The 16293-nt window shown below is 41.2% G+C and overlaps 1 protein-coding gene across 1 annotated transcript in view; it reads left to right on the top strand.

The window, feature by feature from the left end:
* LOC311053150 (NACHT, LRR and PYD domains-containing protein 1-like) overlaps positions 1–16293 on the top strand; it is a 47523-nt gene that overhangs the window by 26019 nt on the left and 5211 nt on the right. The window contains exons 6-16 of the mRNA XM_084068582.1: positions 1433–1967; positions 3278–3328; positions 3544–3758; positions 5075–5316; positions 5614–5724; positions 5908–6049; positions 7310–7397; positions 9000–9095; positions 11334–11398; positions 12683–12770; positions 14360–14455. Of these exons, the coding sequence (XP_083924708.1) occupies positions 1433–1967; positions 3278–3328; positions 3544–3758; positions 5075–5316; positions 5614–5724; positions 5908–6049; positions 7310–7397; positions 9000–9095; positions 11334–11398; positions 12683–12770; positions 14360–14455 (1729 nt within the window). The remainder of the gene's footprint in view (positions 1–1432; positions 1968–3277; positions 3329–3543; positions 3759–5074; positions 5317–5613; positions 5725–5907; positions 6050–7309; positions 7398–8999; positions 9096–11333; positions 11399–12682; positions 12771–14359; positions 14456–16293) is intronic.

Genomic DNA, 16293 nt, shown 5'->3' with positions numbered 1-16293 from the left:
GAGTGGTAGATGGCATCTAGGGGCTTAAGGGTGGTGGTAGCAGCATATATATAAATGATGTCCCCCATAAGAGAGAGAGAGAGAGACCGACCGACCGACCGACACCCTACTTGGCAAATAAGATTGAAATGAACAGTATAAAATTCTGTTTTGTTTTTGTCCACACATACCTGTCTCACATTCACTGCAAAGGACGACTTATGACAACTTTTTGTTTTTTTTTGGTGGGGGGCGGGGACAACAAAAAGCCGACCTACAAGCTCACTTATTTTCGGTGCGTGACACCGCACTTAATTAACCAATTAAAACCGGGAAAGCATCTGTGTCATTTTAGATTATAGCACATTGGGTGGCTATTCAAAAATAGCAGATATACAAGTTCATAGCGCGACACTTTGTGCCACGCTATTAACTTGTAGAATTGGCCTCAGGTTCTAATGGGTTAAATATAATCAAGCTTTAGTGGACATAGGGCATGGATTTATACACAGAGGGCAATTATTTCAACATAAAATGTTCATGAAAGTTAGGAAAAGGCAATTCTCTTGAATGATACCTTTCGGTACGGCATGGAAAGGAGGCATTTGTGTTTCTTTCACCATATGCTGAAAGGACAGGGCAGAGGCTTGAGCCCCCTTGTCTGTATGCACACACACACACACACACACACACACACACACACACACACACACACACACACACACACACACACACACACACACACACAGTGGTGGAAAGTAACTATGTAACATTTACAAGTACTATACAATTTTGAGATATCATTTTTTTTTACTTTTACTTTATCTTAGTAGCATACTATAACCTATATTGTACTTTTACTCCACTACACTTATTTGAAAACTTTAGTTTCTAGTTAATTTGTAGATTTTGATTATTATTACAAAACATGCATTAACCACTTCCCTATATATTCATTGGCTATTTGAAATTATCCGATCTACAATTTAACCTGCTTTGCGACGCGTTGTGAGCTTGTAGATTTCCATTGATGCTTTTCATTGATGAATTTTCATTGATACTTTTACTAAAGTAAAGAGTGTGAGTACTTCCACCACTGCACGCGCGCACGCGCACACACACACACACACACACACACACACACACACACACACACACACACACACACACACACCCTCTATCAGGGTTAGATGGGTGTCCTCCTCAATTTTCTATACACACACAGACACACACACACCCCCAGTATCAGGGTTGGATTTGTGTCCCCCTCCTCCTCAATTCTCTATACACGCGCACACAGACGCACACAGACACACGCACACACACACACACACACACGTGCACGCACACTCGTGCACATTAAAGCACTATCTCTCTCTATCTCTCTCTCTCTCTCTCAGCGAATGATGTTTTTAATGTTTACTGTGCTGCTGTTGTTGTTGTTTTTTATCAGATTTCCATCATCTCACACTGGACACACACACAGCACACAGAAAACTCTCTCTGTCTGAGAACAACAGAAAGGTGACATGGATGAATAAGGAACAGTTCTATCCTGCTCATCCTGACAGGTTTGATTCCTGGCGACAGGTTCTGTGTACAGAAGGTCTGACTGGACAGTGTTACTGGGAGGTAGAGTGGAGTGGATGTGTTTATATAGCAGTGGCTTACAGACGAATCAACAGGAAAGGAGTTGGTGATGACTGTACGTTTGGACAGAATGACATGTCCTGGGGCCTGAGCTGTCTGGATACGACGGACGAATACTCTGTCACACACGATAAGAAGGTCACTTTCCTCCCTGGCCATCACTCTGGCTCCAACAGAGTAGCACTGTATCTGGACTGTTCTGCTGGGTCTCTGTCTTTTTACACTGTGTCCTCTGACTCATTAACACACCTGTACACCTTCCAGTCCACATTCACTGAACCACTTTATCCTGGGTTCTTTGTTAGTGACTCCTCCTCAGTGTCTCTGTGTCAAATGAGGTAAGTAGAATGGGGGAACACGCACACACACACACACACACACACACACACACACACACACACACACACACACACACACACACACACACACAACCTCTATAAGGGTTAGATGGGTGTCCTCCTCCTCCAGCCTCTTCCTCAGTTCTCTCTGCACACACATACTCGTGCACATTAAAGCACACACAACGAGTCACATTGTGAGCTTGTAGATCAGCTATTTTAACCCAATAAATGGGAAAGCATCCGTGTCATTTTCCATTTTTGCGTTGGCAATTATAGCAGCTAAATAGCAGATATACAAGCTCATAGCGCGTCACTTTGTGCCGTGCTGTGAGCTATTTTGGGGATTTACATTTTTTTTTGAAAGTGAGGACTAGTGATTTAACTCCATTCATGTTTCTTGTAGAGATAAACGTTCCTATAGAGATACGTTCCTATAGAGATAAACAAGGTCTTATGATTCAGACAATGTTTGGTTTGCATGGCAGTGATGAGGCAGAACATGATTTTATTTAGACACTAAATCCACTTTGAAGAGCTCAGTGACACAATGTAAAGATGAGGGACTGTCTCACACACCATGGTGGAAAAAGTGCTCTCATTGTTTACGTAAGTAAAAGTAGCAATTCCACTGTAGAAATACTCTAACTAAGTACATTTACTCAAGTACTGTAACATTTTGAGTTTTTTTCACCCCCAATTTTCAATATTTTTACTTCTACTCCACTACATCTCAGTAGCATACTATAGCCTATATTGTACTTTTAATCCACTACAATTATTTGTAGTGGATAAAGACAGAAAAAAAATATATATATATTTAAAAAAAAACATTGTACGTTTTGCAGGGTTTGAAATCAATAAACGTTTGTTCTAAATTGGAACAATGTGGGCAGTTCATACATTTATATGATCCAACGTGCCTCTTAAGCCTAGATTCCTTTTTAGAAGGAGGTAGTTGTGTACTAGTTTGTCCCTCAATGAGGGAGCTCTTTTAAAAGAAGTCAAGGGAGTCTCTGGGAAACTGATAATTGCAAGAACAGTTAACATAGAAGATCTACAAGCTCACAACACATCTTTCACTATTTGTTGTACAACAAAGTATATGAATTAAGTGGTTAAAAAAGGAGCTAACATTATTATCTCCAAGAATTATCATTCTCTCTCGCTCGCGCGCACGCACGCACGCACACACACACACACACACACACACACACACACACACACACACACACACACACACACACACACACACACTTATTGTTTTTGATCTCTTACCATGTGTCTCTCGTTTTATCTCTCAACCTCAGTAATGTTTTTTCACCGAGTGTGACCACAGAACAGACAACCAATGACTACAGGTAATTCATCCTGTTTCAGTTTCAGTTTCATTGGTACCTTCCTATATAGACATAGAATGTCAGCTGATCACTCACCACAGCTGAGTCTCCTGTTTCTACTAACATGTTGTTTCTATTGAACCACTGGGATTGTAAATTAATGTGATGCAGCATGTGGCAACATGAGACTAAACTAAGTCAATTATATGAATCAAAATGTTGGTTTTGTGTCACAGGTTCAAGTTCCCCTGGGCAGGACTGTTCCATTGCAGTGTGACAGGGTTGGTGTTTAAAACGACAGGGGAAGGAGAAGTCCTCTACAGGACTGTTCAGTGGGATGAAAGATGGCTTCAGTCAACAGGAGGGACTCCTGCAGGTCCTCTGTTTAACATCCAGTGTCCTCAGGAGACTATCTGCCGGCTACACCTGCCACACTGTGATGTCACACCTGGTGAGTCAGTCAAAGTGTCCTTGAGCAAGACACTGAACCCCAAACTGCTCCTCATGAGCAGGTTGGTGCCTTGTGTAGCAGAGTTTCTTAGAGTCTCTGACTGAAGACCACAAGCCTAATATCTCCCCTGGCCATGGGGGATTCTCCTTTAGGTAAGTGGATAAGATGTCTGGCTTTAGTGTCCGTTCCTGTGCGGGAGAATTCCGCACAGGATTTCGGGTGTCATTCAGGCCTGTCAAAGAGGTAATATATGTTAGTTTCAATTCAAATATGATTTATAGGAGGATACAATAGGCTGCGACAGATTAATTAATCAATCCTCAAAGACTGTGGAGTTTCAAAGAGCACAGCGTCCTATGTGCATGCATAAGACAGTTCCCTCCCCCCTTGGACTCTTATGAAGAATTTAAGCTATGGACTAATGAATGCATCTTGATGCTTTGTTTTCATATAGTAGGATTCAATGTGCTGATTACACATAATGGCATTAGTGTCCCTTCCTGTGCAGGAGACCCAGGTTCGAATTCCGGGTGTTATACTTTGCATGGTTGCTTCCACCATCAGTGTGTGAATGACTGAATGTAATGCACATTCCCTAGCATCCCTATTCTGGGGTGAACATTTTGCAAAAATAGCAATACAGACTCACAAGACATCGTAACAGAATGTGATTCTGTAGATCGGGATTTCCCAAAGTGGCGGGACACAAGTTCAGGGGTGCCGCAGAATACTTTGATAATATTTGGAATGTATCAAAACTTTTAACCATAACCCTCCATACTTGATTTGCTTGGTGCGCTCTTTTTACATCTACACCATATCTCTTCACCAAAAATAGCCAATCTAAGTACAAGCTCACAACGGTGAGCTTGTAGATCGGCTATTTTTGGTGAATGTTACCACAAGATTAGAGATGCTGGGGTTCAAGTGGATATGTTCAATCTGTCCTAATGGAAACTGACATTCTCTCAAGTTGCCCTTGTGACATACTGTATCTTAGGAGGAAAGAATACCATTTTTACGTCCCGTAATATGACATAAATGTAAGGTGCCATAAAGTAAACAATGTCATTCAGGGGTGCCGTGGATACGAAAAATATTTACAGGGGTGCCCTGAGCCCAAAAAGTTTGACAACCACTGCTGTGGATCAGATATTTTTGGTGTAGAGGGGGAACAAACTGACCAATTATAGAGCCCTGGGAGACCTGGGTAAGCTAAGGATACAGGGTTTGAGTGGTTAATAATGTCTTTCTTCTTTTTTTTAGGCTGTGTTTACATCAAATTGAATCTAAAATGTTTCAAAAACCTTTCATAGGTGCTGATCTGTCTGTGGCCCACATCACAGAGGAAGGGGTGAAGCTCTTAGAACCACAGGAAGTGACCCAGACTCATGTGGTTGTAAATGTGAGCCATCCATCTCTCTATGGGCTGATGTGGAGGAACCACAACAACTTTAAACCAACATGTGGTCAAGTTCTGCTGTTCCTTCAACCACCGAGACAAACACACAAATTACTGAGTGTAATTCTACTGCCCAGCAATGTGCCTGTCAAAGAGGTAATATATGTTATTTATTATTAAGTAGATACAATTTCAGATCACTTGAATCACTCAACACTTATTATGCTAAAAATATTAAATAGATTAGATGAATAGATAGGTGATTTTAAAAAACATCAGAGGCTAGTCTGTTAGATGTGGGCATGTGACAAAGAATACAAGGCCAACATAAAGGACAATGTCACAATTCTTCACAGTCAGTAACAAGACTGTTATAGAAGCCTGTGCACATGGCCTGAATTATCTGCCCATACTAGGCATTATGATTGAACCATCGTGTTGGTGTAATTGTAGGTGAAAGTACAACACGAGGAGGATGAACACATCCAGACCTCCTCCTTCTGTAATCTCACCCCAAACCAAGTCTACAGTCTGCAATGTACTTCATCTGACGTACAACCCAAGGTATCACACTGATTGTTTTTGTAAGGCTGTGTGTCAGGAAATTTGATAATGATATGTTATATTATGCATTACTACTGCAAGTGCTACTACTACTGCCAATACTAGCTTTATTACAACTAAAACCAGTACTTGCACTACAACATTGAAACAATACAATAGCAATACAGTTATCTCTGTTTTCAGACTGTAATTTATCATCTGAACTATGGACCAAATTATCATCCAACATTTGAAGTGGAGTTGGATGTCAATGCAGAATCTGTCACATTGACATTACTGGGACCTGAGAACAACCTGGTCTGGAAGCAAGGCTTTTTTATGGGAGGTAAATACAGAGTTATTCAGTTTAATTGTAATAGTTTATGGTTTCTCCTCATAAACACTTTAATGGCCGTGCACAGGAATCCTCTCTGGACACCCATAACCCATGATTAACACTGCATTCTTCTATTAATTAATTTAATTTAGTATTCCTAAATCTGATTGCAAAGTATAATTTGATTAGGTCATCCACTGCAACTGTGGAAATGGTGGCGGTGTGGTCATCTAAAGTAAAGGGATGAGCTCCCTTGGAATGAAGCACCCCCTGTCACGTTGTGTGTCAAGAGTGGACCCATAAGCAGACGAACAGGCAGGCAGGTCAAGTCCAATAATAACATTTAATTAACAAAGGCTTACATGAAGGACATAACAGGATGGCAGAAACTCAGATGAGGAACATAACGTAGCACATAGTCTATAATCAAGCAGTGAATGTACAGAGTGAGTCCATTCTATAGGCTACAAGCTGATTGCTGAAATGGCCATAAGTGAGCAGTTGTCAGATCATCTGCAGGGCTGATGAGGAGTGGAAACAGGTGTGTAAGTAGCCTGGGACCAGACGAATCTGCGAGTGCAAAAAAAAATTGCACTCTGCGATTTGGGTCTGGCACCACTCCATAGAGAATCCATTTCCTGCTCCAGAAGACGGGGGTAACCAATCAGGGCCCAGTATTCGAATATGGGAGACTGTAATTGGTAGTTGGTTTGTAGGTCTAACCAATTGCGTAGAGAGTCATTGTTTTGATCCCGCCCCCTTGGAACAAAAAACGTCCTCATAGAAGCACCGAGTGTGACTATATCCACGCAGTGATATAGTCTGTCTACGCCAGGCTAGTGTGTAAGTGGGATTGAGATGAGCTGCATTGCAATGTGGGTGTGGCCCGAGTAGAGAGACAGAAAGCAGGCAGAGAGAGAAACAGACAGTTGGAGAGACAGAATGTGACACCCCCACTCCGCTCCTGAAAAAATAATAAATGCATTGATAATAATAATGATGATGATAATGATAATAAGGGTAATAATAATAATAATAATGATGATGATAATGATAAGGGTAATGATAATAATAATAATAAACTGTTATACTCCAGTAAACGTGAAAAAACATAAAAACTTTCATATATCCCTTCATCCTCTATTTCATGTATCCCTTCATCCTCTCTTTCATGCATCCCTTCATCCTCTCTTTCATGCATCCCTTCATCCTCTCTTTCATGTATCCCTTCATCCTCTCTTTAATGCATCCCTTCATCCCACCCTGTAGATTATGCCATCGCTCTGTACGACTGCAAAGCTGAGGACGTTGACGAACTGAGTTTCAAAAAGGGAGACAAATTCAAAATCTTACAGAAGTGAGTGTGACACATTTTTCAACTTTAGTTTCCATGTTTGAAACATATAGGCCTATAGAACACACTCACAAACTAGAGCTAAAAACTTGACGCTTCACATGTTTTGTGTGAAGTTATTGTCTCCGCCAGGCCGAAAGGCATGGTGAGAGTATGTTTTGCCCCCTGTCCGTCCGTCCGTCCGTCCGTCCGTCCGTGTGTCTGTCTGTGAACAGCTAATCTCTGCCACCATTGGCTTGATCGAAGCGAAACTGTGCACACACACTCCCTGGATGCCAGGGCAGAAACTCTGCCCCAATCTTTTCACATGGGCCTTTTATAGCGCCACCAGCAGACTGATTTGTGCAAAACAAATTTTTGGACAGTACTCCCACAGATTTTGTCCAAAAATCCTGCAAATCGGCTATCTCTATAGTCATTAAACGAAACAGGTCTTTCAGATTTTTTATATTCCATCCTGATTGGCTAATATTGGTTTCCAAAGTTTGCAGGAGTACTAATTTCCGTGATATTTTGCATGCACATTCCCACTAGGCTGAGGAAGAAATGCCACTTGAACATTTCTCAAATCAGGCTCATGGTGGCGCTGTAACAGGCCGATTCGTGTTTTTACCAACAACTGCACCGATCTGTGTAAAACTTTGTATGTCTCTAGAGGCCAAGAATCCATTTTTCACATCTGCCTTTTATAGCGCCACCAGGAGGCCGACTTATGTAAAACAAATTTTGCGATATTAAGCCTTCAGATTTTATCCAAATTTCACGCAAATCGGTACACGTGATCTCTATAGTCATGTGATCAAGAAGGATCTGTTTGATTTTTCATATTCCATCCTAATTAGCTAGGATTGGCATCTAAAATTTGCAGGAGTGGCCAGTTTTGAACAAAATGCCGCAAATCATGAACGCAGCGTCCAATTGCGGTGACATTTTGCACGCACATTGGCACCACGTTGAGGAACAAATGCCACCCTTTTAACATTGCCCTATTTTAGCGCCACCAGGAGGCCACACTTTTCTTTTTTATATTACTCCTACACATTTTGTCCAAACATCATGCAAATCGGTACACATTATGGTAAATGGTAAATGGTGCATTACATAAATTGTGCATTACATTCACCCATTCACACACACATTCATACACCGATGGCGGAGGAAACCATGCAAGGCACCAACCCGCTCATCAGGAGCAATTAGGGGTTCAGCGTCTTGCTCAAGGACACTTCGACACTAACTCTGGGGGAGCGCCCCAGCCCGGGATCGAACTGGGAACCTTGCGGTTTCCAGTTCACTCTACCCCTGAGCCACTCCCGCCAAGTGCCCCCATCAAGTGATCAAGACGGTACCGTCCGATTTTTCATATTCCATCCTGATTGGCAAATTCCGAACATTGCTGGTCCACAATAACCTACCTGACCTGGCGGAGACCTGTGCTCCGAGGAGCACTTTTTCTAGTTATGTAAAGTACAGTCCACAAATGTGTGTGAAAAATGCTGTTGCCATTTTTTTCCTTTTCCTCTCTCTCTCTCTCTCTCTCTCTCTCTCTCTCTCTCTCTCTCTCTCTCTCTCTCTCTCTCTCTCTCTCTCTCTCTCTCTATGCAGATCATCGAAGTGGTGGACGGTTGTGTTAATCAGTACAGGTCAGAAGGGAGTAATCCCCAGTAATTTTGTGACCACAGACCCATTGGAGACAGAGGAGTAAGTAGTACTATATATACACTATATGACTGTTATGTATGAGTTAATAGGTAGTATTATATATACACTGTATGACTGTTATGTATGAGTTAATAAGTAGCATTATATATACACTGTATGACTGCTATGTATGAGTTAATAAGTAGTACTATATATATACACTGTATGACTGTTATGCATGAGTTAATAAGTAGCATTATATATTAGGGTTCAACCGATATTACTTTTCATGGCCAAAACCAATGCTGATATATTTAGTGATCAAAGAGGCCGATAACATACCAACCAACAGCAACAATACATAAGAAAATGCATAGAAGCATAAGCATGCTGTAAATAATACGTGATCCAGAAGCTATTTGCTTTCTATCGTGCGAATTGTGAAGAATGATCTTTCAAACGTTATATATCCCCAAAAATAAATATCAATGTTACTATGTAGGCATGATGGGATACAGAATGAGCCTCATTCTGTTTATTTTGCGTCGGGGAGCACTGTGTGTCGTCTCAACAAACTCTTCTCCCAAATAAAGCCTGATTTATACTTTGTCGTATACATGTTGCATGATGAAAATAGCTGATCTACAAGCTTGCAGCGCTTCGCATCCACAACACGTTGTGAGCTTGCAGATTGGCTATTTTCAGCACGTGGAAACTTTAAAGACTGTCAGACGTTATGAAACTAATGTAAATAATGTAGTTAACACAACTAAACTAAAGGGGCACGGTGGCGCAGTCGGTAGCTGTGAGCTTCACAGCTAGAAAGTCCTGGGTTCGATTCCCTCCGGGGATGCTGTGGGCGCTGGGGGCGTGTCTTCTCCTCTGCTTCATCAGTGGCCCTGGGCTCCCTAGGTTGGTGGGGGTAGTGTAGCGCCCAGGATCACTTAGAAAATTGGCACCGGGTGAAAAAGGGTTACGTGGGATAAAATAAAAATAAAACACAACTAAAGTAACACAGACCCAATGAAAGTAGAGTCAATTCACTGGTCGATAGTTTACCACTATGCAAGATGGTTGACGGGTTGAAATGAACCCGAGCCCGGCCTGTGCCCGACGTATTAATTAAAAATATGAGGGTCCCAGTCAGGTCCCGACTGCCTTCTAATTAAGGGACAATATGTAAGTAAAATATATTTTACTTATATAGGCCTATTGGCTAGATATTTAAGTAAACATTTAAAATAATGTGTCAAAAGTTACAGTAGCTTAACAAAACTTTCTTGAATTTAAGAATATTCATCAATTTGTGCACGGAGCTCCCTCCGTACACTTATACGCGCAATTATAAAAATAATAAACAAATAAAATATACCAGTAAAATGTAAATTAAGTTGTAAACTGTTCTCTTCATGTGAACAGTAGCAGGTTGTAAAGTCTCTGTCACCATTGCATTAACCCTTCCAATTCAACAGCAGCAGGTGCAGAAAGCAGCTAAGCCTAATTTATGCTTCATCTATGACTGTTTTTGCAATTTTTTATTATCCAAAATCCGTTAAAAGCTAAGTTAGACTCTTCACATACTAGAGTATGCATAAATGTCAGAGCTTAAATCGACATATGCTTTAATCGTAAATATGAAATAAATGCATAAACAAGCTAAAATAGAAGGTTAGAGCTAGCAACCGCTAATTCAAGTGGTGTTCTCTCTACTTTAGAGTTTTAACTTGACTTCAGTTCTATAACCTGTAGTTTCAAAACTATTCAAGAGAGAGAGAGAGAGAGAGAGAGAGAGAGAGAGAGAGAGAGAGAGAGAGAGAGAGAGAGAGAGAGAGAGAGAGAGAGAGAGAGAGAGAAATATTTTGTAGGAGTTGAGGCATTAGTTTGACTCGGTTCCAAAGATACATATTGTGAAAATAGCTGATCTACAAGCCGGTCTGTGAGCTTGTAGATCTTCAAAATGTTTACCTCTTTCTTAGGTAATATGTGTCAATTTTGCCAATGTTTTATTGTATCGTTTGTTGATCACTTTTGAAGCAGTAATCTTATTATTATATTATTTATTTTCAGAGGTATTAAAAAGGTTTTAAAAGTCCTTAAATGGTCACTTAATGTGTACCCTGTATACACTTATACTGTACAGTATGTTGGTTTGTTTACTGTTTAGTGAGAAAACAATGTTGCACATTAAGCTAATCATCTGGGGTCCCCAAAAATCGTTTGGGGACCCCCCTGGGGTTTATCACCTGTGCATGAATGAGTTCATGATTTTAACGTAATTTATCACATCTGCATGTGCAGGACAGGAGTGGGACTCCCAGCACCAGAGATGACAGAGACCACCGACAACACAGCAGACGAGACAGGTGAGATATACCAGCTGGCAGGGCTTCACTAATATACATTACATACACTTGAATCGACACTTTTGAAGCTAGGGAACCTGTCACATCTGATCTTGAGTCAGCAAACATTCCATTAAGGGGCCGGCAAAATCCAAATACAGGCACAAGATCAAAACTACAAGTACGAGCAGAACAATCTAAGATATACTGAACAGAAGGCTATAGAGCCAAAACAAACTGCTAAGGAACAAGGAGAACAGTGGAGTACACAGGATGACACCAACTAGACACAAGTGAACATGATGGACAATGAACACAGGATAGGCTGTGGTGAATTAACAGAGATGGAAAGGAATCAGGAAAAAAAAGGACAGGTTCCAGATCTCCCACAAGACACACAGAGGAGGAAGACCAGGGTAAGTGACGAGAGAGAAGGGATCTGGAGAAGGTAGACCATTGCAAGGGACTATGGATAACATTTCTGGAGAAGAAACACCGCAGGAGATCAGAGCAGGATTGGGCCACTGGACACAACAGGTCTACACTAAACTGGGCTGAACAGGAGAGACAGAGTCTGGACAGTAATAAACATTGGACTGGCTGCAGGGCTGTGAAAAACAGGACACTACAGTACAAGACTGGGTTACTTGACGAGACCAGACAGAAAGCAGGCAGAGAGACAGACAAAGAGAGAAACAGACAGTTGGAGAGACAGAATGTGACACCCTCACCCTGCTCCTGAAAAATTAATAAATGCATTGATAATAATAATGATGATGATGATGATGATAATGATAAGGGTAATGATAATAATAAGGGTAATAATAATAATGATAATAATGATGATGATGATGATAATGATAATGATAAGGGTAATACTACTACTACTAATAATAATAATAATAATAATAATAATAATAATAATACGTTATACTCCAGTAAACATGAAAAAAACGTAAAAACTTTCATGTATCCCTTCATCCGCTCTTTCATATATCCCTTCATTCTCTCTTTCATTCATCCCTTCATCCTCTCTTTCATGCATCCCTTCATCTTCTCTTTTATGCATCCCTTCATCCTCTCTTTCATGCATACCTTCATCCTCTCTTTCATGCATACCTTCATCCTCTCTTTCATGTATCCCTTCATCCTCTATTTCATGTATCCATTCATTCTCTCTTTCATGTATCCCTTCATTCTCTCTTTCATGCATCCATTCATCCTCTCTTTAAGGCATCCCTTCATCCTCTCTTTAAGGCATCCCTTCATCCTCTCTTTAATGCATCCCTTCATCCCACCCTGTAGATTATGCCATCGCTCTGTACGACTGCAAAGCTGACGACGTTGACGAACTGAGTTTCAAAAAGGGAGACAAATTCAAAATCTTACAGAAGTGAGTGTGACACATTTTTCAACTTTTTCAACTTTAGTTTCCATGTTTGAAACATATAGGCCTACAGAACACACTCACAAACTAGAGCTAAAAACTTGACGCTTCACATGTTTTGTGTGAAGTTATTGTCTCTGCCAGGCCGAAAGGCATGGTGAGAGTATGTTTTGCCCCCTGTCCGTCCGTCCGTCCGTCCGTCCGTGTGTCTGTCTGTGAACAGCTAATCTCTGCCACCATTGGCTTGATCGAAGCGAAACTGTGCACACACACTCCCTGGATGCCAGGGCAGAAACTCTGCCCCATTTTTTTTCACATGGGCCTTTTATAGCGCCACCAGCAGACTGATTTGTGCAAAACACATTTTTGGACAGTACTCTTACATATTTTGTCCAAAAATCCTGCAAATCGGCTATCTCTATAGTCATTAAACGAAACAGGTCTTTCAGATTTTTCATATTCCATCCTGATTGGCTAATATTGGCTTCCAAAGTTTGCAGGAGTACACATTTCCGTGATATTTTGCACGCACATTCCCACTAGGCTGAGGAAGAAATGCCACTTGAACATTTCTCAAATCAGGCTCATGGTGGCGCTATAACAGGCCGATTTGTGTTTTTACCTATAACTGCACCGATCTGTGTAAAACTTTGTATGTCTCTAGAGGCCAAGAATCCATTTTTCACATCTGCCTTTTATAGCGCCACCAGGAGGCCGACGTATGTAAAACAAATTTTTGGATATTAAGCCTTCAGATTTTATCCAAATTTCACGCAAATCGGTACACGTGATCTCTATAGTCATGTGATCAAGAAGGATCTGTTTGATTTTTCATATTCCATCCTAATTAGCTAAGATTGGCATCTAAAATTTGCAGGAGTGGCCAGTTTTTAACAAAATGCCGCAAATCATGAACGCAGCGTCCAATTGCGGTGACATTTTGCACGTACATTGGCACTACGTTGAGGAACAAATGCCACCCTTTTAACATTGCCCTATTTTAGCGCCACCAGGAGGCCACACTTTTCTTTTTTATATTACTCCTACACATTTTGTCCAAACATCATGCAAATCGGTACACATTATGGTAAATGGTGCATTTATATAGCACTTTTATCCAAGGCGCTTTACATAAATTGTGCATTACATTCACCCATTCACACACACATTCATACACCGATGGCGGAGGAAACCATGCAAGGCACCAACCCGCTCATCAGGAGCAATTAGGGGTTCAGCGTCTTGCTCAAGGACACTTCGACACTAACTCTGGGGGAGCGCCCCAGCCCGGGATCGAACTGGGAACCTTGCAGAGTTCACTCTACCCGGCCACTCTACCCCTGAGCCACTCCCGCCAAGTGCCCCCATCAAGTGATCAAGACGGTACCGTCCGATTTTTCATATTCCATCCTTATTGGCAAATTCCGAACATTGCTGGTCCACAATAACCTACCTGACCTGGCGGAGACCTGTGCTCCGAGGAGCACTTTTTCTAGTTTATTATGTAAAGTACAGTCCACAGATGTGTGTGAAAAATGCTGTTGCCATTTTTTTCCTTTTCCTCTCTCTCTCTCTCTCTCTCTCTCTCTATGCAGATCATCGAAGTGGTGGACGGTTGTGTTAATCAGTACAGGTCAGAAGGGAGTAATCCCCAGTAATTATGTGACCACAGACCCATTGGAGACAGAGGAGTAAGTAGTACTATATATACACTATATGACTGTTATGTATGAGTTAATAGGTAGTATTATATATACACTGTATGACTGTTACGCATGAGTTAATAAGTAGCATTATATATTAGGGTTCAACCGATATTACTTTTCATGGCCAAAACCAATGCTGATATATTTAGTGATCAAAGAGGCCGATAACATGCCAACCAACAGCAACAATACATAAGAAAATGCATAGAACCATAAGCATGCTGTAAATAATACGTGATCCAGAAGCTATTTGCTTTCTATCGTGCGAATTGTGAAGAATGATCTTTCAAACGTTATGTATCCCCAAAAATAAATATCAATGTTACTATGTAGGCATGATGGGATACAGAATGAGCCTCATTCTGTTTATTTTGCGTCGGGGAGCACTGTGTGTCGTCTCAACAAACTCTTCTCCCAAATAAAGCCTGATTTAAACTTTGTCGTATACATGTTGCATGATGAAAATAGCTGATCAATACAAGCTCGCAGCGCTTCGCATCCACAACACGTTGTGAGCTTGCAGATTGGCTATTTTCAGCACGTGAAACTTTAAAGACTGTCAGACGTTCAGAAACTAATGTAAATAATGTACTGTAGTTAACACAACTAAACTAAAGGGGCACGGTGGCGCAGTCGGTATAGCTGTGAGCTTCACAGCTAGAAAGTCCTGGGTTCGATTCCCTTCGGGGACGCTGTGGGCGCTGGGGGCGTGTCTTCTCCTCTGCTTCATCAGTGCCCATACCCTGACTGGGGTTGGTGAAAGGGCCTACTCTGTGTGGAGTTTGCATGTTCTCCCCGTGTCTCCAAGGGTAGTTAATACCCTCACAAAAACTGTGTCGTAATCCTGGTCGCTATACCGCCTCCCCCATGACAGCCGGGGCGCCTGATGGAGGGGAAGAGAACTGGTTTGAATAACGTGTTCCTTCCACGCGCTACGTCTAACCGGGGAAACTCCCCCCTGTCAGGTGACAAGAAGGTCAGTTGGCTCTCATGCATTGAAGGAGTTATGAGCTCGGCCCTGGGCTCCCTAGGTTGGTGGGGGTAGTGTAGTGCCCAGGATCACTTAGAAAATTGGCACCGGGTGAAAAAGGGTTACAAAATCGTGGGATAAAAAAAACAAAAACACAACTAAAGTAACGCAGACCCAATGAAAGTAGAGCCAATTCACTGGTCGATAGTTTACCACTATGCACAATGGTTGACGGGTTGAAATGAGCCCGGCCTGTGCCCGACGTATTAATTAAAAATATGAGGGTCCCAGTCAGGTCCCGACTGCCTTCTAACAGCAGCAGTTGCAGACAGCAGCTAAGCCTAATTTATGCTTCATCTATGACTGTTTTTGCATTTTTTTATTATCCAACATCAGTTAAAAGCTAAGTTAGACTATTATATACTAGAGTATTTCTGACATAAATGTCAGAGCTTAAATCGACATGTAAATATGAAATAAATGCATAAACATGTAGCTAAAATAGAAGGTTAGAGCTAGCAACCGCTAATTCAAGTGGTGTTCTCTCTACTTTACGAGTTTTAACTTGACTTAGGTTCTATAACCTGTAGTTTCAAAACTATTCAAGAGAGAGAGAGAGAGAAAGAGAAATATTTTGTAGGAGTTGAGGCATTAGTTTGACTCGGTTCCAAAGATACATATTGTGAAAATAGCTGATCTACAAGCTGGTCTGTGAGCTTGTAGATCTTCAAAATGTTTACCTCTTTCTTAGGTAATATGTGTCAATTTTGCCAATGTTTTATTGTATCGTTTGTTGATCACTTTTGAAGCAGTAATGTTATTATTATATTATTTATTTTCAGAGGTATTAAAA

The sequence above is a fragment of the Gymnoscopelus microlampas genome, assembly GCF_963454915.1.
Source record: "Gymnoscopelus microlampas genome assembly, chromosome: 10".
Classification (NCBI taxonomy): Eukaryota; Metazoa; Chordata; class Actinopteri; order Myctophiformes; family Myctophidae; genus Gymnoscopelus; species Gymnoscopelus microlampas.
This window is presented reverse-complemented; position numbering and strand designations above follow the sequence as displayed.